Below are 23227 nucleotides of genomic sequence, written 5' to 3' on the forward strand. Positions count from 1 at the left end.
TTGTCCATATATAATGCTTGCATCTACTTTATTAAGTGCATTATTATCTTATTTCTGTGGTTTTCTTTTATACATATGACGTATACATTAAACAGATGCCATATAGTTCCATTGGAGAAAAAAAACACATCAGTTGTTTTGCTATACCGTACTCTGCAGGATGAAAAAGTGTAGTAAACTAAAAAAAATTGTCATGTGAACAGCCCCTTAGCCACATATCCATTTTCGATCCGATGCTGCCCCTACATTTTGAAGCGTGAAATACATTTTGGGGTAAAAAAATAAATAAAAAAATTTAAAAAAATGTGTGGGAGCATTTAATATTTAAAACTATTTACCTTATGAGCACTTGCACGGCTGCTTTTAGCAGGAGACCACCATTTCTTGTATGGGTTTCTAAGGGAACTTCTCCTCGTGTTCAGATGTACTGAAACAGATAAAATAAATATAAAAGAATGGAGTGTATAAAGTCTGGTCACTCAGCAATATATATATATAATATATACGGTAGATCCAGTTCTCGTCTTTGCTCAGTTTCTCTTGACCCAGTGCTAAATGCATTAGCCTCTGGTAAATCGGTGGCATATGTAAATTTTACTGAGATTATGCTCTTCTTAGGGGCCTAGAGGGTGTTATATGTATTAAGTTTTTGTACTGTTCAGTTCCTGGTTACCCAGTGATAACTAGATTTTTGTACTTACCATAAAATCTGTTTCTCTTCTGTTCACTGGGGACACAGGCTTTGACCATGGGTATAGCTGTTGCTGCTAGGAGGCGGACACTAAGCACAAGTGTAAGCTCCTCCCTCTTCAGCTATACCCTTCTTACAGGGACCAAGCTAAATCAGTTAGTGCAAAAGCAGTAGAAGTCAGACACACGAAAATCACACTATGTACAAACCCAGAACCACACACAAACAAAAGAATGGGTGGGAGCTGTGTACCCCAATGAATGGAAGAGAAACATATTTTACGGTAAGTACAATAATCTAGTTTTCTCATCCGTCTCATTGGGGGAAACAGACTTTGACCATGGGACGTTACAGAGAAGTCCCCAAGGGTGGGCATAACAAGCACCCTCTCGTCAATTAGAGAACTGCCGTCTGCAAAACTCTACGCCCAGATATGCAAAGGTGTGCACTCTATAATACTAGGAAAAAGTATGCAAAGACGACCAAGTAGCCACCTTGCACACCTGGAGGGCCCAAGCCCCGTGATGCACCGTCCAAGAAGCCCCCACTGCCCGAGCCCCTAATGGGGGGGATGGTTATTAAACAGTAAGGCCTCTTTTACACGGGTGTCATGTTGTTTGCCCGGATAAGAGGCGGGTGCGTTGCGGGAAAATGCGCGATTTTTCTGCGCGAGTGCAAAACATTGTCATGCGTTTTGCACTCGCGTGAGAAAAATCGCGCATGTTTGGTACCCAGACCCGAACTTCTTCACAGAAGTTCGGGCTTGGGATTGATGTTCTGAAGATTGTATTATTTTCCCTTATAACATGGTTATAAGGGAAAATAATAGCATTCTGAATACAGAATGCTTAGTATAATAGTGCTGGAGGGGTTAAAAATAATAAAAAAGTTAACTCACCTTCTCCTCTTGTTCGTGTAGATGCCGGTCTGTTCTTTAGCTGTGGGCTGAATGACCTGAGGTGATGTCAGATCACATGCTTCAATCACATGGTCCATCACCATGGTGATGGAGCATGTGATCTGACATCACCACAGGTCCTTCAGCCCACAGCTAAAGAACAGACCGGCATCTACGCGAACAAGAGCAGAAGGTGAGTTAACTTTTTTTTATTATTTTTAACCCCTCCAGCACTATTATACTAAGCATTCTGTATTCAGAATGCTATTATTTTCCCTTATAACCATGTTATAAGGGAAAATAATACAGTGAATAGACTGTCACCTAGAACCCATGTGTGAAAATCGCACCGCATCCGCACTTGCTTGCGGATGCATGCGATTTTCACGCAACCCCATTCATTTCTATAGGGCCTGCGTTACGTAAAAAACGCACAAAGCGGAGCATGCTGCGATTTTCACGCAACGCACAAGTGATGCGTGAAAATCACTGCTCGTGTGCACAGTCCCATAGAAATGAATGGGTCAGGATTCAGTGCGGGTGCAGTGCGTTCACCGCACGCATCGCACCCGCACGGAAAACTCGCCCGTGTGAAAGGGGCCTAAAAAATATATAGATCACTCCCTTTCCCCATTTTACATATAAAATATATAAACAATAAATAAATAAACATATTGCCATGTCCAAACTATTAAAATATCTTAAAAAAGAATAACAGAAAAAAAAAAAAAACTGCATGATTCGCAGTTTTTTTTTTTTTTGTTGCCTTGTCCCCGAAAAAAAGGATAGGACTGTTCGATTATGGGCCGAACGTTCCATAATATGCGAAACGCACGCAGCTTTTGCTTTTTTTTTTTCACATGGCATCGAGTATCACAATACTTTTTTATGGTATTGAAACCGAATCAAAATTTTGGTATCGAAACAACCCTAGTTCCTTGGACGTGATGACCGACCTCAGTGACTCCATCTGGAATCTGCAGACGTGAAGGAAACGGTTGAGCGTCTTGAGGTCCAGAACTGGATGGACCGTCCCCTCTTTTTTGGGAACCACAAAGAGATTGGAGTAAAACCCCTGAAAACGGTCTTGTGTAGGAACCGGAACAATCACACCTTGCTGCAGCAGCCTGCGAATTGCCAGAAAAAGGGAATCTACGATTGCGAGAGAGGCCGGAAGAGACGACCCAAAAAAAAACGGAAGGGAGGGACGCATCTGAGACGTGAGCCAGCCAAACATGCCGAAACACATGAAGCCGGCCGCCCACCCGAATGGAGGGCGACAGGAGCCGCCGGTCATGCAGTGGAGTTCTTGAGGTTAAAGGACTTGGAGCCCTTTTGATGGGAACGCCAGGAAGGGCGCGGCTTGAAGGAAGGTTTGTGCTTCTGATGCGTGGCCAACTTGTCGGACACCCTCTTGGGGCTGGAAAAACTCAGAAAGGGGTGAAAAAAAAAGGCTTCCGCTTTTTTGACCTATTAGACCACCTCCTGTTCTGTGGTAAATGGGTGCTCTTACCACCCGTAGCCTCCAAAATGATCTCATCCAGGCACTTACCAAAAAGTCTGCTGCCGGTAAAGGGGAGGGCCGTCAGGGTCCGCTTTGAGGCATTATCTGCCACCCAGCAGGAGAGCCATAGGGTACGGCGAATAGCCACCAACAGGGCTGACAAGTGAGCCATAAACCTGGCCCCGCCCAAAGATGCTTCACAAATATATGCACTGGCATGCTAGAGTTGCAGGGCCACATCTGTAAGTTTCGCCGGGGGGACACCCGAGTCAAGACCCTGACGTAAATGACTTGCCCACTCTCCCATAGCCTTGCTCACCCATGTACAGGCAAACACCTTCTGCAGCGCTGGGCCCACTGCTTCAAAGGCAGATTTAGCAAACGCTTCCAGCTTCTTATCTTTGATATCAGAAAAAGAAGCCCCATCCGCCATTGGCTAGGTAGTATGTTTAGCCGAGCAGGAAACTGGCAGGTCCAGTATAGGTGGAGCCGACCATTTCTTAGTCAAATCCTCTGGAAAAGGATAAAGGATGTTCAAGCGTTTTGGCAACACAAAACGTTTATCAGGGAAATTCCACTCCTTGGAGAGAGAGGAATCAAACTCCTGGTGGTTGGGGAAACACTTGTGCGAGCGACGGGACCTTCTAAAAGGAAAAACCAGAGCTGGCAGATGACGGTGCGGGATCCTCAACCTGCACCGCCGTAATTAGGAAGGTTAGGCCCTGTAAGATGGGACAAACAGCACTTACCCAGCCTGTGTCCCTCCAAGCAGAAAGCCAGTCCATCAGTGTCCCGCCAGGTGCTTTGAATCCAAAAGTGGGCGGAGCCCACTCTCCCTCTGCTCTGCTGCAAACACCAGTATCGCCCCCCAAAATGACGCCAACTCTCAGTGTCTGCCCATCATCTCTGGCCCTGCCCCCCCCCCCCGTTTGCTTGAACTAGGGGCGGTCTGACCATTCGGGCAGTCGGTCATGGACCGAGGGACGGCGGCCACTAGGGGTCCCGGCGGCAGTGGCAGGTAGAGATGAGCGCTTCCGGATGGCGATACAGATGAACGGTGGAGGGCAGGGGAGAGGCATTTCCCTTGCCAGTTCCTCTGATAGGCTGCAGGCGTAGTGCCTGTAGCCTATCAGAGGCCGATGCAGGCGGCGCAATGATGTCATCGCACCGCCTGAGCAGTACAGAGTGGGACACAGGCCAGAAGATGCATCACATCACTTAGAGTGTCATGGAGGTAAGTATAAGTGTTTATTGTTTAATTTATTTTTAGTATAGTAGGAAGGAGCACTATGGGGTCCCCTATATACTGGCACATTATGGGGGGGCACTATGGAGAAGGGGGGGAAGGAGCACTATGGGGGGGATCTATTGGGGGCCCCTATATACTGGCACTTTATGGGGGGGCACTAGGGAGAAGGAGGGGGGGGAAGGAGCACTATGGGGGCCCCTATATACTGGCACATTATGGGGGGGCACAATGGAGAAGGGGGGGGGGAGGAGCACTATGGGGGCATCTATTGGGGCCCCTATATACTGGCACATTATGGGGGGGCACTATGGAGAAGGGGGGGAGCAGCACTATGGGGGCATCTAATGAGGGCCCTATATACTGGCACATTATAGGGGGGCACTATGGAGGCATCTATTGGGGGCCCCTATATACTGGCACATTAAGGGGGGGCACTATGGAGAAGGGGGGAGGAGCACTATCGGGGCATCTACTGGTGGTTCTATATAATGGCACATTATGGGGGGAACTATGGAGAAGTGTGGGGGAAAGGAGCACTATGGGGGCCCTATATACTGGCATGCTTTATGGGGGGGGCACTATGGAGAAGAGCACTATTGGCACATTATATAGGGTAATTTAATACTGGCACCCATTTTGGTGCCACAATGGGGAAGGGGGGAGAGAAGCATTATGGGGGCAGTCTAAAGGGACATTTTATACTGGCACATTATGAAGGGCACTATGGGGACGGGGGAGGAGCACTATGGGGGCATCTTATGGGGGCACTATATAGGACAGGGAGGAGCATTATAGGGCATCTTCTGGGGGCACTATATAGGAGTATTTTATACTGGCACAAAATATAGGGGCACTATGGGCACCTTAGCTCAACTGGGGGCTCTACATGTTTTTTGTAGTGGCACGCAGTACAGGTCATTTGATCACATGAGGGCACTCTGGGGACATTGGCTCTACTGGGGGCACTAAGAGGAGGTTTTTTTTTTTACTGCCACACAACAGGGCATTTTTTGTACTGGCGCACATTATAAGCGGTTTTATTACAACTGGGGCACTATTGGAGCATTATTATTTCTGGGACACAATTACTGTTGGGGGCACTGGAGAAGCACTATTACTACTAAGTGCACTCTGGCACAGAATTATTACTATTGGTGGGATATTGGGGAGCACTATTGCTGTGGGGCACCCTGGGACAGTATCAGCTTAGCACAGTTATTTTTGGGTGACATTATGGTTACACTATTAGTGTAAGGGGCACTATTTACTGGGTGCAGTGATTTTTTAGAGCATTGTGTTTCAATAATTATTGAAGGGGGCGCTATAGGGGCATTATATAGGGGCATTTAATACTGGCATCCATTTTGGTGCCACAATGGGGAAGGGGGGAGAGAAGCATTATAGGGGCAGTCTAAAGGGGCATTTTATACTGGCACATTATGAAGGGCACTATGGGGACGGGGAAGGAGCACTATGGGGGCATCTTCTGGGGGCACTATATAGGACAGGGAGGAGCACTATAGTGCATCTTCTGGGGGCACTATATAGTATTTTATACTGGCACATATTATAGGGGCACTATGGGCACCTTAGCTCAACTGGGGGCACTAAGTGTTTTTTGTAGTGGCACACAGTACTATTGAAGGTCAGTTGTAGTGGTGGCTCACTCCCCATTACCTATGAAATGGTACTACCAACCCAGTGGAGAGGGCACCCTACCTCTGAGGGCACCCTACCACTGAGGAAGGGGTAGTGACATATCCCGAAACGCGTCTGGTAACGCCACACACCTGTCGAAATATCTCTAGTCGCATGGCCATGCAGACATCATCATAAAAGAATTCTAAAGATTGGGCTCTTATTCGACATACCAGAGACGTATGAGACTGCTATAACCAGAGACTGCTATAACTTGACTAAATACAGTCAATATCGATACCACAAACTTTCTGACTGTGTTAAAGTATATTCGAAAGTAACAACACCACGTGTATTAATTGCGACTGTTTCTTCTCGATATAAGACCAACCTCCTTAGCCCTATAAGGAAACAAAGAGCAGGAACAACACTTACAGCAATTGTGATTATTTTGTCAATCATTTTGTCGATTATATTGTCGATATAACACTAACCCTTCAAGCTCCATAAGGAACAAAAAGCATTATATGCACTTATATGGTAAAAAGAGATCTCCATTTATACCACGGACTCTTACAGTGGCACCCAGCAGTCGCCCCATTATGGATATTGTGATTTTATTTTTATACTGATTTTATGTGTCTGATATTTTAAAGAATAAATGTGTGTTTAATGTTAGAGTGCTCGCCCAATACACAGTACTATTGCTGTGGGGGCACCCTGGCACACTATCAGCTTGGCACAGTTATTTTTGGGGGACATTATGGTTACACTATTAGTGTCAGGGGCACTATTTGCTGGGTGCAGTTATTTTTTAGAGCATTATGTTCCAATAATTATTGAAGGGGGCGCTGTGTGTAACTAGTATTTTCAGGGGGTTTATCTGTTTCTACGTATAGTTTTGGGGGGCACAGCGTCTCAGTATTGGGGATGCATGATGGGATGTTGAGAAGGTTGGAGGAAAAGTAGGAAACTAAAGATGTCTGTCTGTCAAACTCTGCAGAGATGAGAGATGGCTGAAAGAAATCATCATGGCGGTCTGGTCTGAATGGAGAAGGTGAAGAAAGAGAACAACTACATCAAAGGAGACGTCACCGGATGTAAGAGGTATGCCACATACAGCACTGCTGGATGCAGACAGAATGCCCGCCGGCCCCATTAACTATAATTAACTTTTATTTTGAACATAGCGAAGAGAAATTCTGCACCAAGTGTAGGTGATGTGGGCGGCGCAATATGTGGGTGGGGCTGTGCGTAGATGTGGCTTGAGTGTGCCTCAATTAACAATGGCCCCGGCGGCCCTGTGGAAGTGGCGATGTCCTCAACACAGAGGAGGGTAACTCCGCCCCCTCCTCTGAACCAAGGAAGCCACAGAAGACTGTGCCGCGGCATGCGGCCACACAACAGGAGCAGCCCCCTGAGGCCTGCACGCTGGCCCTGGAAGACGGATGCCCCCAGGTGCCATTTAACATTTAAAGGGCTCTCATTGCTGCCCATATGACAGGGAGACCACATGGGGACCATCACACGTGGGGAGGAGAGGGTACTGGAGGGGGAGCGCTATGGGCAGTCTCCAAACGTTATACTTACCTGTCCGTCGTCTTCTACCCCCCTGACTCCAGCCGGATCACCACCTTCGGTGTGCGGCCCCTTGGTGAAGGATGCTACACCGGAAACAGAGGGGACTTGCGGTGGGCGGCCATGGTGATGCAAATGCTGGCGGTAGACAGAGGTTTTTACAGGAACCTCTGGTCCTCCTTTTCTTCTGGAGCACGGGAAGGAGCAGGGGGTTTCGGTGACCCCCTGGTCTCCCGTCTCCTGGGTGGGAGTGCAGGCAGTTTTATGGACTGCCTGAAGCTTCCCGCTAAAGAAGGAAAGAATAAAAAACAAAAAAATCAGCAGACCTGCAACGCAGGGAGGTCTGCCTCCTACAGACACTAAGCTAAAACTGATTTAGCTTGGTCCCTGTAAGAAGGGTATAGCTGAAGAGGGAGGAGCTTACACTTTGTGTGCTTAGTGTCCACCTCCTAGCGGCAACAGCTAAACACATGGTCAATGCCTGTGTCCCCCAATGAGACGGATGAGAAATATGAATTTCCCACTGGTGAATAAGTATTCGGTCTAATCCAGGCACAATGGAATTGCTGAGGATTTTCAGCCTGGCTTTGCTGACTATCTGTGGCAGATTATTTTACCAGCAAAATGAATGAGACTACTTTTTCTATGTGGAGAGTGACCTGCTGTGTGAATTTTTAAATACATAATATGGTAGCAGGACAATTGTTGCAGCAAAATCCGCAAGTCCTATAAAAATAAAAAAAAAAGTTTAACTCCTTCAGCACCCTGCCATTTATATATCTCAAAAGGAGAAAAAGAACTGGATCGCACATCCTATGCTTTGATCTCACAACTGCCACTTAGCAGAAAACAGGCAGGCCCAGCAGCCAAACAATGCCAACCCTAGCACTGGGTCCCACCCACCAGCACAACGACAACGGCCACCACGCCGCGCCGCAACATGTGAACAGTTGTCAAAGCACATCTTATCCTATGCTCCCAGGAATTCCAACTGAGAGCATGGTAGGTTCATTTAAAGCCTCATGCAAATCTCTGCTAATTAAAATCACCTGGACCGAATGGGAGGCGTGCTGATACCAGAATCAAAGAGGGAAAGACTCTATATACCCTGCGATATACAGTTTTTGTTTTCAACTGGAGCCATAACTTTTTGACATTCCCATTCCCATAGCTGTATAAGGCATAATATTTTGCAGAGCAAGTTGTTGTACTTTCCAATGGTATGATACTAATGGCTTACGTTTGCATACAATGTAGTGGGAGGTGGGGAAAAAATTCAAATGTGAGAAACTGGAAAAAAATAAATAAAAAAAAATAAAAAAAAATGCAATTCTGCCACAGTTGTATAGGCATTCCCTAGTGCAATTCATTACAGATTTGCTATGTTCTTATGGAGCCCAGCCACCTGCAGGGCTCCATAGTAACTACAGCTTTAAAAGTCCTGGTTTCTTCAGAGACCAGGGTTTTCATATACAACCAATGGCTTCCCCGATCGCCCCACAATTCCACAGCAATTCCACTACCTGAGGATGTAGCCTTTTGTGCCCTGGTCGGTTTGTAGTGACCCAGTGATATATGTATTTCAAATCAGTCAATGGGCCAGATTTATTATTCGCTCAAGTCAGAATAATGGAGTGAAAAAGGCGAAAACAATTTGCACAATCGCTTAAACTGCGCAAAAATTGGCGACTTTTATTGGCTCTGCACTATGCTCGCCAGTTTTCTGAAAGTGGGCCTGTTTTCTTATGTAAATGAATCTCTAGACAGATTTACTATTGCGACTATTTAAAAAGTCGCAAAAAAATGTGCAATTTCACTCCAGTGAGGACCATGCTTATCTTATGCGACTTTTTAATAGAACATGCGACTTTTTCGTAAAGACATGTGACTTTTGTAAAGCTGCTTACTGACGGATAAACTGCTACAGTCAAACCACATTTATTAATCTTATTATTTATTTATTAATCCCTTCAAGGGACGATCATAAATCTGACTTGGCTAAAACTGACTTTAGCCATATGTGAAAGTGGAGTGAGCTGTCAGTCATGATAAATCTGGCCCAATGAGTATTATATGCATTGCTCGGTTCCTGGTACCTAGTTGTGTAGACTCATTCCTCACTCTGTTATATGAACACTGATTTGTGACTCAGTGGCATATGCATTGCCCATTGCCCACTGTTCGGTGACTTGTGACCTAGTGGTGTATACAGTGTTCACACATATAACCCAGTGATATATACATTGTACACCGGTAAATGATTATCACACTCCACAGATCAGTTCCTGGAGAATGAGCAGTATATGTACTGACCACTAGAAAATCAGTGGTATATGTACTGATCTGTTTCTGGATCCTAATACCCAGTCACACACACAAAAACCACTGGGGAACTGAAGTGTACTGCTTATTTTCCACAGAAATACAGTCCTGATCAAAAGTTTAAGACCACTTGAAAAATGGCAAAAAATCATATTTAGCATGGCTAGATCTTAACAAGGTTCTAAGTAGAGCTTGAACATGCAACAAGAACAAATGGGAGTGAGACAAAACATTTTATGAGCATTCAATTTATTGAAAACAAAAAATGAACTGAAACAGGCTGTTTTTCAGCTGATCAAAAGTTTAGGACCACACCTCCCCCCAAAAAAGAAATCCAACTTCCAAACATGAACTCAGTAATGAGTAGCTCCGCCGTTATTGTTGTTATCACTTTTAAAATTTGTTTCGGCATGCTTGATGCAAGCGTTTCCATGAGGTGAGTGGGAACAATTCTCCAAGTGGTGAAAACGGCCGCACGAAGGCCATCTACTGTCTGGAACTGTTGTCCATTTTTGGAAACTTCCCTTGCCATCCATCCCCAAAGGTTCTCAATTGGATTTAGATCAGGGGAACACGCAGGATGGGCCAAAAGAGTGATGTTATTCTCCTGGAAGAAGTCCCTTGTCCTGCGGGCATTGTGTACTGTAGCGTTGTCCTGTTGAAAAACCCAGTCGTTACCACATAGACGAGGGCCCTCAGACATGAGGAATGCTCTCTGCAACATCTGGACATAGCCAGTGGCCGTTTGACGCCCCTGCACTTCCTGAAGATCCATTGTTCCACTGAAGGAAAAAGCACCCCAGACCATTATGGCGCCCCCTCCACTGTGGCGCGTAGAAAACATCTCAGGTGGGATCTGCTTGTCATGCCAGTAACGTTGGAAACTATCAGGACCATCAAGGTTACATTTTTTCTCATCAGAGAATAAAACTTTCTTCCACCTTTGAATGTCCCATGTTTGGTGCTCTCTTGAAAAGTCCAAACAAGCAGTTCTGTGGCGTTCAAGGCGACGAGGTCTTTGAAGACGTTTTTTGTTTTTGAAGCCCTTCAGTCTCAGATGCCGTCTGATGGTTGGGCTGCAGTCAGCACCAGTAAGGGCCTTAATTTGGGTCGAGGATCCAGTGTCTTGACGGACAGCCAATTGGATCCTCCAGCTCAGTGCTGATGAAATTTTTTGGGGTCTTCCACTTGACTTTTTTCATCCATAAACCTCAGGATCATTTAGGAAATTCCAAATGGCTGTCTTACTGCGTCCCACCTCAGCAGCGATAGCGCGCTGTGAGAGACCCTGCTTATGCAGTTCAACAACCTGACCACGTTCAAAAAGGGAGAGTTTTTTTGCCTTTGCCATCACAACCTGTGACTACCTGACAGAAAATGACAATGAATCTACATCTTTGCACAGATTTGGCCTTTTAAAGGCATGTGGTCCTAAAATTTGGATCAGCTGAAAAACAGCCTGTTTCAGTTTAATCGTTATTTTCAATTAATTGAATGCTCAAAAAATGTTTTGTCTCACTCTCATTTCTTCTTGTTGCATGTTGAAGCTCTACTTGGAATCTTGTTAACCTCCTCAGGACCGCCGCACGCAGGGATGCGTCTTTGCGGCGGCCCTGTAATTCCTCCTGGCCGCGCCATCTCGCGAGACGCGAGATTTCGGTCAGAGCCGGCGCTTGCGCATCGCGGGCCGGCAAAAGTTAAAGGATAATTTCATCATCAGCCTGCCAGCCAATGATCGTGGCTGGCAGGCTGATGATTTTCAAAAAATCGAATCAGAAGCCATATAACATTACATTTATAAATATAATGTGTTAAATGGCTGCTGTGCTCCTCTGCTGGTTCTTTTTGTCGGTTGGTTCCAGCAGAGAAGCACAGTTCACAGTGAGTACACCAAACAGCATACTTAGCCTCCAGATCACCCCCCCATCACCCTAATTAACCCCTTGATCGGCCCTGTCAATCACCTAGTGAAAGGGAAAAAAGTGATCAGTGTAAACTGTCACTTTTTTTTCACTAGTATTGACGGTAAGGTTTAGGATAGTTTAGGCCCCTTTGTTAGGCAGTTAGCGTCGGTTAGCGCCCAGCCCACCGCAGTCACTGATTTGCTGATTAGCGTATCGCTAATCAGCATTTGTACTTTTATAGTGTCTGTAAGTCATCAGAACTGATCACAGTCAGATCTATAATAGTATTAGTGTCACCTTAGCTCGCCCTCCACCCAAAACGCAGTGTTTGCCCGATCAGGCCTGATCGGTCGCCCACACGTGCGTTCACCCACGCCCGCCCCGCCGCAGTGACAAAAAAATTATTATTTTTTTGATCACTGCACAATCACTTTACAAGCGCTGCGGCGATAAAAAAAAATCAGTTTTGATATTTTTTATCAATCGCAGCGGCCTCCGGTACTTCGCTAGCCTTCCATTTGTAAGACAAGCTTGCTTTTTTTCTTGGGTAGTCTCAGGGAATACCCCCTAAATTTAGTAGTCCAAATGGCAAATAAGGGGTATTCTTCAGAAGAGCCCTACAGGCTTCTGACCCAGTCGGATGAGGAATGGGAACCCTCATCTGACGAATCCAGCGGGTCAGAATACAAACCTGTAGAAAGCAGTGGCAGTCTGACCCAAAGTTCGGACGAGGAGGTTGAGGTCTCTGATACCACCAAGCGTACCCGGCCCGTGTTGCTAGACCACAGGTTGCGCAGGATCCGCTTCAAGGGCAGCAGAGTGGGGCTGGCGCTGTCGGATTACGTGGTGAGGCATACACCAGCGCAGCCCATCGTGGACCTAGTACCAGCACTGCCATACAACACGGTGAAGTGGCGAGCACCAGAAGGGCAGTTGAAGCTGGTACGGTGGCACGTGCAGTAGTTCCCCCGTCACAGCCACCGCACAGACAGGCCCATAGAGCCCCTAGAGTCCCTGAGGTGCTGGCAAACCCTGATTGGCAGCCCCCAACTTCAGCCGCACCAGTAGTTCCCCCTTTCACCGCCCAGTCTGGAGTTTGGGTTGAGACAGCTCAGATCGGTTCGGCACTGGGGTTTTTTGAGCTGTTCTTGACTGTGGAGCTGTTGGACTTAGTTGTGGCAGAAACAAATCGATATGCCACTCAATTTATAGCCGCCAACCCGGGAAGCTTTTATGCCCAGTCTTTCCGGTGGAAACCCGTCCAATTTTCCGAAATTAAAACTTTTCTGGGCCTTCTCCTCAACATGGGCCTAACAAAAAAGCATGAATTGCGGTCATATTGGTCCATGAACCCAATTCATCACATGCCCATGTTCTATGCTGCCATGTCCAGGACACGATTTGAGACCATCCTGCGTTTCCTGCACTTTAGCGACAACAGCACCTCCCGTCCCAGAGGCCACCCAGCTATTGACCGGCTCCACAAAATTCTGCCCCTCATAGACCACTTTAACACCAAATTTGCAAATTTGTATACCCCTGAGCATAACATCTGCGTAGACGAGTCCCTTATACATTTTACCGGGCACCTTGGCTTCAAACAATACATCCCAAGCAAGCGCGCCCGGTATGGGGTCAAATTGTATAAGCTCTGTGAAGGGGCCACAGGCTATATCCACAAATTTCAAGTCTATGAGGGTAAAGATCAGACCCTGGAGCCGGTCGGTTGCCCTGACTACCTGGGGAGCAGTGGGAAGACAGTCTGGGACTGTCCATACAAGTGTGCCCCTCTTCAGGCATTTGTTCCTAGAACAGACCTTCCCCCAACGGCTCGTTACCACCCGTCTTCCAAGGGGGAGGGCTGCCTTGTGTAACCAAGAACTGCTCGCGGTGAAATGGAGAGACAAGCGTGACGTTTACATGCTCTCCTCCATTCACGCAGACACGACAATCCAAATTGAACGAGCAACCAGTGTCATTGAAAAGCCCCTCTGTGTGCACGACTATAATTCGCTCATGGGAGGGATGGACTTCAATGACCAGATGTTGGCTCCCTATTTACTTTCCCGCAGAATCAGACGCTGGTATAAGAAGGTGTCTGTATATTTGATTCAATTGGCTGTATATAATAGTTTTGTTCTCTACAGTAAGGCTGGGAGAACAAGATCCATCCTCAAATTTCAGGAAGAGATCATCCAGGAGGTTCTGAGGCCCCAACCACCAGTGTAGTGAGCCGTCTACACGAGCAACATTTCCCCAGTGTTGCCGGTACCTCAAACCAACTGCCACCCCGAAAAAAATGTCGTGTCTGAAGCAGGAGTAGAATAAGGTGTGACACCCGCTATTTCTGTCCTGACTGCCCTGACCACCCTGCCCTATGCTTAGGGGAGTGTTTCCGGAAGTACCACACACAGGTACACTTGGCATAGGGATTGCATCTCACCAGGACAGGCACACAGGGCTATTAGGGCCCATTCACACAGAACTACTGCAAACCCCTCCTTTCACCTGGGACAAAGTGCATAATGTACTTCGCCACATCTCTGGGCGATTTGCGCTTTGCACATTGTCCCATGGGGAAGGAGAGGTTTGTCCTATAAAAGGTAAAAAAATAAAATAAAATCACCGGTAAGCAAAAAAGTTAATGTTCTGTTTCCAAAGTTCATAAAAGTTGATTTTGTTCTGTTCAAATGTTATTATAAAGTTCATGTTAATAAATTTATTGTGTTGCGGCCTGGTTTTTTCTTTTTTTTTTACCTTCTAGGTGGACCAACCGATGGACCAGCTGCAGCACTGATGTGCATTCTGACAGAAGCATTGCGCTGCTGTCAGATTACACGCTGCAAGACGAGATTTCTCCTCTGCGGTAAAAAAGATATGTTTGCCGATGCTTATGAGAATGGGCGGTGGTGTTCATATGCTTTGGCAAACACTTTGTATATAAAAAACAAAACAAAAAAAACCTGGTAATGATTTATTCATCCACATCGATTGATGTGAATGGAGAAATCGGGTTTGCCAGGGCATACGAGCTAAGTGGGTATGGATGTTGGGCGGAGCTCCTATGTCCTGGCAGACGCCTTTCCCCTCCCTTTTTTTTTTTTTGGGCAGAGATTTTTTCATCCACATTGATCGATGCGAATGAAGAAATCTGTGCCATTCAGTTTTTCTTTCAGCCCAAAGGCTGAACGGAAAAAAAAAATCTCAAGCTCAATATAAGGAGAATAGCAGAAACTCCTAATGCTGGCCATACATGTAATGATTGCGGAGACCCTCAAATGCCAGGGCATTACAAACACCCCACAAATGACCCCATTTTGAAAAGAAGACACCCTAAGGTCTTCGCTGATGGGCACAGTGAGTTCATAGAAGTTTTTATTTTTTGTCACAAGTTAGCGGAAAATGATGATTTTATTTTTTTTCTTACAAAGTCACATGTGGGGTATTTACTTATACTGCCCTGGCATTTTAGGGGCCCTAAAGCGTGAGAAGAAGTCTGGAATCCAAATGTCTAAAAATGCCCTCCTAAAAGGAATTTGTGCCCCTTTGCGCCCCTAGGCTGCAAAAAAGTATCACACATGTTGTTTCGCCGTACTCAGGAGAAGTTGGGCAATGTGTTTTGGGGTGTCTTTATACATATACCCATGCTGGGTGAGATAAATATCTGTGTCAAATGACAACTTTGTTTAAAAAAAAATGGACTTTTAGAGAGATATTTCTCTCACCCAGCATGGGTATATGTAAAAATACACCCCAAAACACGTTGCCCTACTTCTTCTGAGTACGGCGATACCACATGTGTGACACTTTTTTGCAGCCTAGGTGGGCAAAGGGGCACAAATTCTAAAGAGCACCTTTAGGATTTCACAGGGCATTTTTCACACATTTGGATTTCAAACTACTTCTCACACATTAGGGCCCCTAAAATGCCAAGGCAGTATAAATACCCCACAAGTGACCCCATTTTGGAAAGACACCCCAAGGTATTTCGTGATGGGCATAGTGAGTTCATGTAAGTTTTTATTTTTTGTCTCAAGTTAGTGGAATATGAGACTTTGTAAGAAAAAAAAAAACTAAAAAAAAACACATAATTTTCCGCTAACTTGTGACAAAAACTTCTATGAACTCACTATGCCCATCAGCGAATACCTTAGGGTGTCTTCTTTCCAAAATGGGGTCACTTGTGGGGTAGTTATACTGCCTTGGCGTTTTAGGGGCCCTAAAGCGTGAGAAGTAGTTTGAAATCCAAATGTGTAAAAAATGCCCTGTGAAATCATAAAAGTGCTCTTTAGAATTTGTGCCCCTTTGCCGACCTAGGCTGCAAAAAAGTGTCACATATGTGGTATCGCCGTTCTCAGAAGAAGAAGGGCTACATGTTTTGGGGTGTATTTTTAGATATACCCATGCTGGGTGAGAGAAATATCTCTCTAAAAGTCAACTTTTCACATTTTTTTATACAAAGTTGTCATTTTAGAGAGATATTTCTCTCACCCAGCATGGGTATATGTAAAAAGACACCGCAAAACACATTGTCCAACTTTTCCTCAGTACGGCGATACCACATGTGGGACACTTTTTTGCAGCCTAGGTGGGCAAAGGGGCACAAATTCTAAAGAGCACCTTTAGGATTTCACAAGTCATTTTTTACACATTTGAATTTCAAACTACTTCTCACGCATTAGCGCCCCTAAAATGCCAAGGCAGTATAACTACCCCACAAGTGACCCCATTTTGGAAAGAAGACACCCCAAGATATTTTGTGAGGGGCATAGTGAATTCAAGGAAGTTTTCATTTTTTGTCACAAGTTAGTGGAATATGAGACTTTGTAAGAAATAAATAAATAAAATCATCATTTTCCACTAACTTGTGACAAAAAATAAAAAGTTCTATGAACTCACTATGCCCATCAATGAATACCTTAGGGTGTCTACTTTCCGAAATGGGGTCATTTGTGGGGGGTTTTTCTACTGTCTGGGCATTGTAGAACCTCAGGAAACATGACAGGTGCTCAGAAAGTCAGAGCTGCTTCAAAAAGCGGAAATTCATATTTTTGTACCATAGTTTGTAAAGGCTATAACTTTTACCCAAACCATTTTTTTTTTAATGAAAGACATGTAGAACATTACATTTTGAGAAAAGTTTATATAGAAATGTTGTTTTTTATTTTTTTTAAACTGAAAGTGAAAAATGTCATTTTTTGCAAAAAAAAATAAAAATCTGTAAATTTCGATCAAGAACAAAAAAAGTAAAAATGTCAGCAGCAATGAAATACCACCAAATGAAAGCTCTATTAGTGAGAAGAAAAGGAGGTAAAATTCATTTGGGTGGTAAGTTGCCTGACAGAGCAATAAACGGTGAAAGTAGTGTAGTGCAGAATTGTAAAAAGTGGCCTGGTCATTAAAGGTGTTTAAGCTAGGGGGGCTGAGGTGGTTGAGATCCAACAATGTAAAATATGATTTTTTGCCATTTTTCAAGTGGTCTTAAACTTTTGATCAGGACTGTAGAATCCATAGTGATTGCCTACTTTCCAGTGACATATACAGCATTCAATTCCTGGCTTTCCAAAGATATAAAATAAAATATTGGCACCCTCATGTGATATACAGCACTGGAGTTTTACCATATCTTAGTATTATTACTCACCAGGGCTTATGTCTGCTGGAATTTCTTCCTCCTTAATCCTCACAGGCCTTTCATTTTGTTTTTGTATCTCTGGACCAATATCAACTATCACAATATTCAGATTTTCTTCCTAAGTAACACAAATGGAAGAAAACACGTTTTATTCTTGCACATAGGAGGCAGTATACTAGCAGTTGCATTCTTGTACATAGAAGGCAGTATACTAGCAGTTACATTCTTGTACATAGGGGGCAGTATTATAGTTGTTACATTCTTGTACATAGAGGACAGTATTATAGTAGTTACAGTCTTGTACATAGAGGACAGTATTATAGTATAGTCTTGCACATAGAGGACAGTATTATAGTAGTTATAGTCTTGTACATAGAGGACAGTATTATAGTAGTTACATTCTTGTACATAGAGGACAGTATTATAGTAGTTACATTCTTGTACATAGAGGACAGTATTATAGTAGTTATATTCTTGTACATAGAGGACAGTATTATAGTAGTTACAGTCTTGTACATAGAGGGCAGTATTATACTAGTTATATTCTTGTACATAGAGGACAGTATAATAGTAGTTTTAGTCTTGTACATAGAAGGAAGTAGTATATTCTTGTACATAGGCGCACTATTATAGCAGTTATATTATTGAACACGTATCCTATGATTTTAGTGTGATTATGCACATATCCTTGTTTTTCCCCTGACCATAGTTTAGTGGAAAAACTACAGAGACATGCACTACTTTGGTCTATTTTGTGGACCAAACTCACCCATACAAGTGTATGGGTCTGTAAAAGCCATGGACATAACACGGATGCCATCCATGTTATGTCTTTAATGGTCAATTGCATAGACAAATGTTCAAAAGTTTGTAATAAAAAAAGGGTTGCCACTTTTGCATCACAATGTATCAACCACAGTGAAAAACTGTGACTTAAAGGGAACCTGTCACCGGAATTTTGTGTATAGAGCTGAGGACATGGGTTGGTAGATGGGCGCTAACACATCCGCAATATCCAGTCCCCAGAGCTCTGTGTGCTTTTATTGTGTAAAAAAACTGATTTGATACATATAACAATTAACCTGCGATGTGTCCTGTATGTGAGATGAGTCAGGGACAGGACTCCTCTCAGGTTAATTTGCATATGTATTAAATCGGTCTTTTTACACAATAATGGCACACAGAGCTATGGGGACTAGGTATTGCGGATGTGCTAGCGCCAATCTAGCAACCCATGTCCTCAGCTCTATACACAAAATCCCGGTGACAGGTTCCCTTTAAACTTTAACCTTAAACTAAGGATGCAACACGATCTGAGCATTTAGATTCATAAAATAGCCTTTTAGTAGTTAAAGTCTTGTACATGGGGTGAGTTTTATAGCAGTTACAGAATTGCGCATATGGGTCAGTATTCTAGTACTTACGGTATATTCTTGCACATAGGGGGCAATATTACAGTAGTTATATTGTACAGCATTAAAACAGTGCTGAGGAAATAAAGGGATTCACTTTATTTTGTTATTTCAGCAGCATGAGCAGGAAAAGTCCCATGAAATGGAAAGAGGTCAAGAGAAAAGTTTTAAGGGCAGTTGTCATGCCCACTTCACGTGACAAGTCATACAGAGTACATTACGCAGGTGGGTGACAATGATCAACTTCTAGGGTAAAAAATATATATAACCCTGGACTCCATCTTGAGGCTTGATGCAAGAGACATGATTGGAATTATTACTTAAAGGGATTATCTCACCTCCCTTATTCAGGGGTGCTGCTGATCTGCAACCCTGAACTTCTTCAGACTCCCAAGGCTTCTACATAAAGGGCATCTGTCAGCAGTTTTGTACCTATGAAACTGGCTGACCTGTTAGGCTACTTTCACACTTGCGTTCGTGGCTCCGCTTGTGAGTTCCGTTTGAAGGCTCTCACAAGCGGCCCCGAACGGATCCGTACTGCCCTAATGCATTCTGAGTGGATAAGGATCCGCTCAGAATGCATCAGTCTGGCAGCGTTTGTCCTCCGCTCAGCAGCGTTCGGGTGTCCGCCTGGCCGTGCGGAGGCAAACGGATCCGTCCAGACTTACAATGTAAGTCAATGGGGACGGATCCGTTTGGAGTTGACACAGTATGGCTCAATTTTCAAACGGATCCGTCCCCCATTGACTTTCAATGTAAAATCAAACCGTTTGCACTATCATGAACAAAACAAAAAAAAATTTTTTTGTTCATGGTAATGCAAACGGATCCGTTCTGAACGGATCTAAGCGTTTGCATTATAGGGGCGGATCCGTCTGTGCAGATACCAGACGGATCCACTCCGAACGCAAGTGTGAAAGTAGCCTTACATGTGCGCTTGGCACCTGAAGGCATCTGTGTAGGTTCCACGTTAATATGTGCCCACATGGCTGAGAACAATAAAGTTTTAATATCTGCAACCCCTTTAACATAAATACAATAAAGAAGGGATTTTACTTGATCTTCAGTCCTATGCTCTGTCACTTATTTATACCTTAATAGGTTTGTCAGCTGGAAAAGCTTCCTCTGTGCGGTTCTGTGAATAGCGAGGAGTCGGACATGTTTCTGGTGAATTTCTGTTACTGGAGCAATCTGTGGAAAACACACATCATGACTTGACACACTGTTTATGTGAATATCCAGCTTTTGCTCACTCCAGGCTCACTTACATATTCTCTGTCATTCAAGAGATCAATGAAAACACCCATTAATGCATGCCTGCCATCCCATGACCCACGAGATATTGCCAGGCCTCTTCCACCAACAAGTAAGTGAGGGAAGAATAAAACCCTGGAAACCCCGGAAAAGTTAATAATGCCCCCTGCTGGACACTATAGAGATCTGCAATGTAAAAACTCACCTGTGCTAATATCTGTAGGTTCTTCCTCCTCCTTGATCTTCACAAGCCTATGAAATTCACCCTATATATTTAATGCAACAATATTTGTAATTATCCACAACTTTTAATAAGAAATACGTGTAGATGTAATAGCTGCACTCGGTTCATTTACCTGTGTTTTCTGAAAAGTGAAATTCGCCTTCTGCTTCTTACATTTCTTATCGTCCATTGCCAGTCAGTACAGTAGTGGCATAAGGTAAAATGATAGGGCTGAAAATATAAGAAAAAAAAGTTCAATTTATCACATTGGCATTACACTGACACATCGGGAATAAAATGTAAGCCATGGGTTCCTGGGCCGAATTAAGTATTTTCATCAGATTGATTACGCCGAGTATATAGCTTAAAGGGGTATTCCAGAAACATTAAAGGCTATGTACACCTTTAGGGGCAATTTGTTTTTATTATTGCATTGTACTCAGTATGAGGCAAAAATCATTTTTTTTTTGAATGAGTTAAGCATCAGAGCTATTTACGCTCCGAAGCTCCCTCTTGCATTGAGCAGGACAGAGGCGGTTTGTTTGCATTTGGACACTGCTAGGCGGAGGCTTCTGCCTAGCAGTGATCCGGGTGACATCACCGGCTCTGATGGGCTGCACTAAAGAATGTCCATTAGTGCCGGTGACGTCACTGGGCTAGGTGGAAGCCTCTGCCTATATTACTCATGGAGAGCCTGGTACGTCACTGGATCTCAAGAAAATTCCCTTGCCCTGCATTAGGGAGCATCGAGTGTGGAAAGCTCTGATGCGCCACTCATTCATGGTGAATGAGTGCAGATTGGGTTGTGTCCGGATTGAGCTCTGAACCTGGACAACCCCTTTAAATAAGTGTTTATGACCTCTTTGTAATTTAGAGATAAGGTTATTAGATGACCTGCATAAAGTGAAAGTACCATTCACACAGCTAGAAAAACAGTTAACCCTTTGTGACAGAACAGCTCAATATTTTTAATAAAAACCAATAAAAAAAAAAGATTTTTAGCCTATAATGAGTAAAATGCAATTATAAAAAGTTACCCCCTATCCACATTGTCCATCCTCAGTGTAAATGACTGGAGGCCGCTGATGGACGGGATCCTCCAGGACTGACCATGTTCCCAGCACAGCGCCATCACACCGGTCAGTGGACATGCATACAAACATGAATTATTCATCAGTGTCGATAGTTTATTAAAGGGGTTTTCCGAGATTTTTTTCCTGATTTATCTGATCGGTGGGGTTCCGACAACTCCGATGATCAGCTGTTCGAGACAGTACTGGTGTATCTGTGACCTCGATCTTCTCTCTGCTTCTCCTAGGCCAGTGATGACACGTTCATCGATCATGTGGCCTAGGAGCAGCTCAGCCCCATAAAAGTGAATGGGGCTGAGTACAATACCATGCGCAGCCGCTATGCAATGTATGATGATGTGCTTGTTGACCTGCGAGAAGGCAGCTGATGAGTGTCAGACCCCCACCAATCAGATACTGATGACCTATCCAGATGATAGGTCATCAGTAAAAAAAACTCTTGGAAAACCCTTTAATGATTATTACTAGTTGCATGTATGTGATGTTGGCAGCACATGTGCAGCCAGTAATATAAACTGGCCAACCCCTTGAATTCATTAGTAATTAGCCCCTCCTTGAGGAAGCAGGGTTTTGTTTTGTTTTCCAGTTTTACCTCATTGTTTTAGGACAGTCCTAACTTTTTTACATAACTATATGAGGTCCTTTCCCCACTTTAGGATACATAATCCGCTGTTTGCTGTACGGTACACGCAACAAGTTTATTCATCACTATTCTGCAGGCTGTTACATTTCAGACGAGCGAGTTTTCTGCAGGAAATATGTGGGAGCGTGGTTTTCCGTCCTGGACTCTGCTCTTGTAATGGGACCTCACAGGTTCCTGGAAATGCAGCCACTCAGACAGCCTGGAACCTCACCCCGCAGGGGTCCAGAGGCTTTTTAAACACAGTGCCAGAGGATGAAATAATAATTAACATTTGTGATCATTGTATTCCACGTGATGTCAGCATCGTAGGGGGTCTAAACATGCCATCCGTGACAACCAGCATTCCCACATAACCAGTATCTCACATTCTGGGACAACCACACCGGTCATGTGTGGGATTAAAATGATCAGCCAGATAGAATATACATTATTAAAACATGTTGGGTCCTGAATATCCATTAGTGTGGAGGGGAAGCCATGTTTTAATAATATATCATGTCTGCCAGCTGAGTAAGAGGTGGAGCCTGCACAGGTAATGAGGGCCATCCCAGAAGGCTGGGACACAATAGGAGGGATACTCCTCTTAGCTCCACCCTCTGCCGAATGGGGATAAAAATGAACTATTGGGAACATTTCTTTGACACAATTTGGGGATCCGATCAACATTGGGTTGTGCTCCACTTTCCTCCTGTCCCTGGAAACCAGAAGGAACTCTGACCGCACAATTCGTTGAGTAAGTTATCCTTGTGCACGTTTATGTATGTCTTATATCTTTTAACTTTTTGTAACTAAGTACTGTACTTTTTTAGTACATTAAAGCACATCTTTAATGGTTTTGCCTTGTGCCCTGAACGAGCCCAGTAACCTAAATTTTTTTAAGTGTATGAGTGCGGTTTGCGGTGCCATGTATTTTCTATATGTGTGACCTGTGCTACTGTGAGCCTGCTTGTGAGTGGGGCGCTGTGGGGTTTTCTATGAGCCCTTAATTAATGGGTGTACTGATTTACATGTTATAGATGGTGGCAGTGTGTTGGGGTGCATGAGAGGTTGTGTCAGGGTGTGATCGAGGCTCAATCTGAGGCCTGTGTGTAGGGGCGCCAGAGATTGACTGCGTGAAATAGATCGACCCTTGGAAATCCTCAAAACATGACTGGTAGGTGGGTCCTGAGGACCGGAGTTGAGAAA

At 44.4% G+C, this 23227-nt stretch overlaps 1 protein-coding gene across 2 annotated transcripts in view; it reads right to left on the reverse strand.

Annotated features, from left to right (window-relative positions):
* Window positions 1–23227, reverse strand: part of LOC122939810 — a 30013-nt gene that overhangs the window by 4875 nt on the left and 1911 nt on the right. For both annotated transcript variants that reach the window (XM_044295980.1, XM_044295979.1), the window contains exons 2-6: window positions 20442–20539; window positions 20291–20351; window positions 19925–20022; window positions 17429–17537; window positions 339–427 (exon numbers count right to left, since the gene is read on the reverse strand). In XM_044295980.1, coding sequence (XP_044151915.1) covers window positions 339–427; window positions 17429–17537; window positions 19925–20022; window positions 20291–20351; window positions 20442–20498 — 414 coding nt within the window. In that variant the 5' untranslated portion in view covers window positions 20499–20539. The remainder of the gene's footprint in view (window positions 1–338; window positions 428–17428; window positions 17538–19924; window positions 20023–20290; window positions 20352–20441; window positions 20540–23227) is intronic.

Source organism: Bufo gargarizans, chromosome 6, assembly GCF_014858855.1.
Source record: "Bufo gargarizans isolate SCDJY-AF-19 chromosome 6, ASM1485885v1, whole genome shotgun sequence".
Lineage (NCBI taxonomy): Eukaryota > Metazoa > Chordata > Amphibia > Anura > Bufonidae > Bufo > Bufo gargarizans.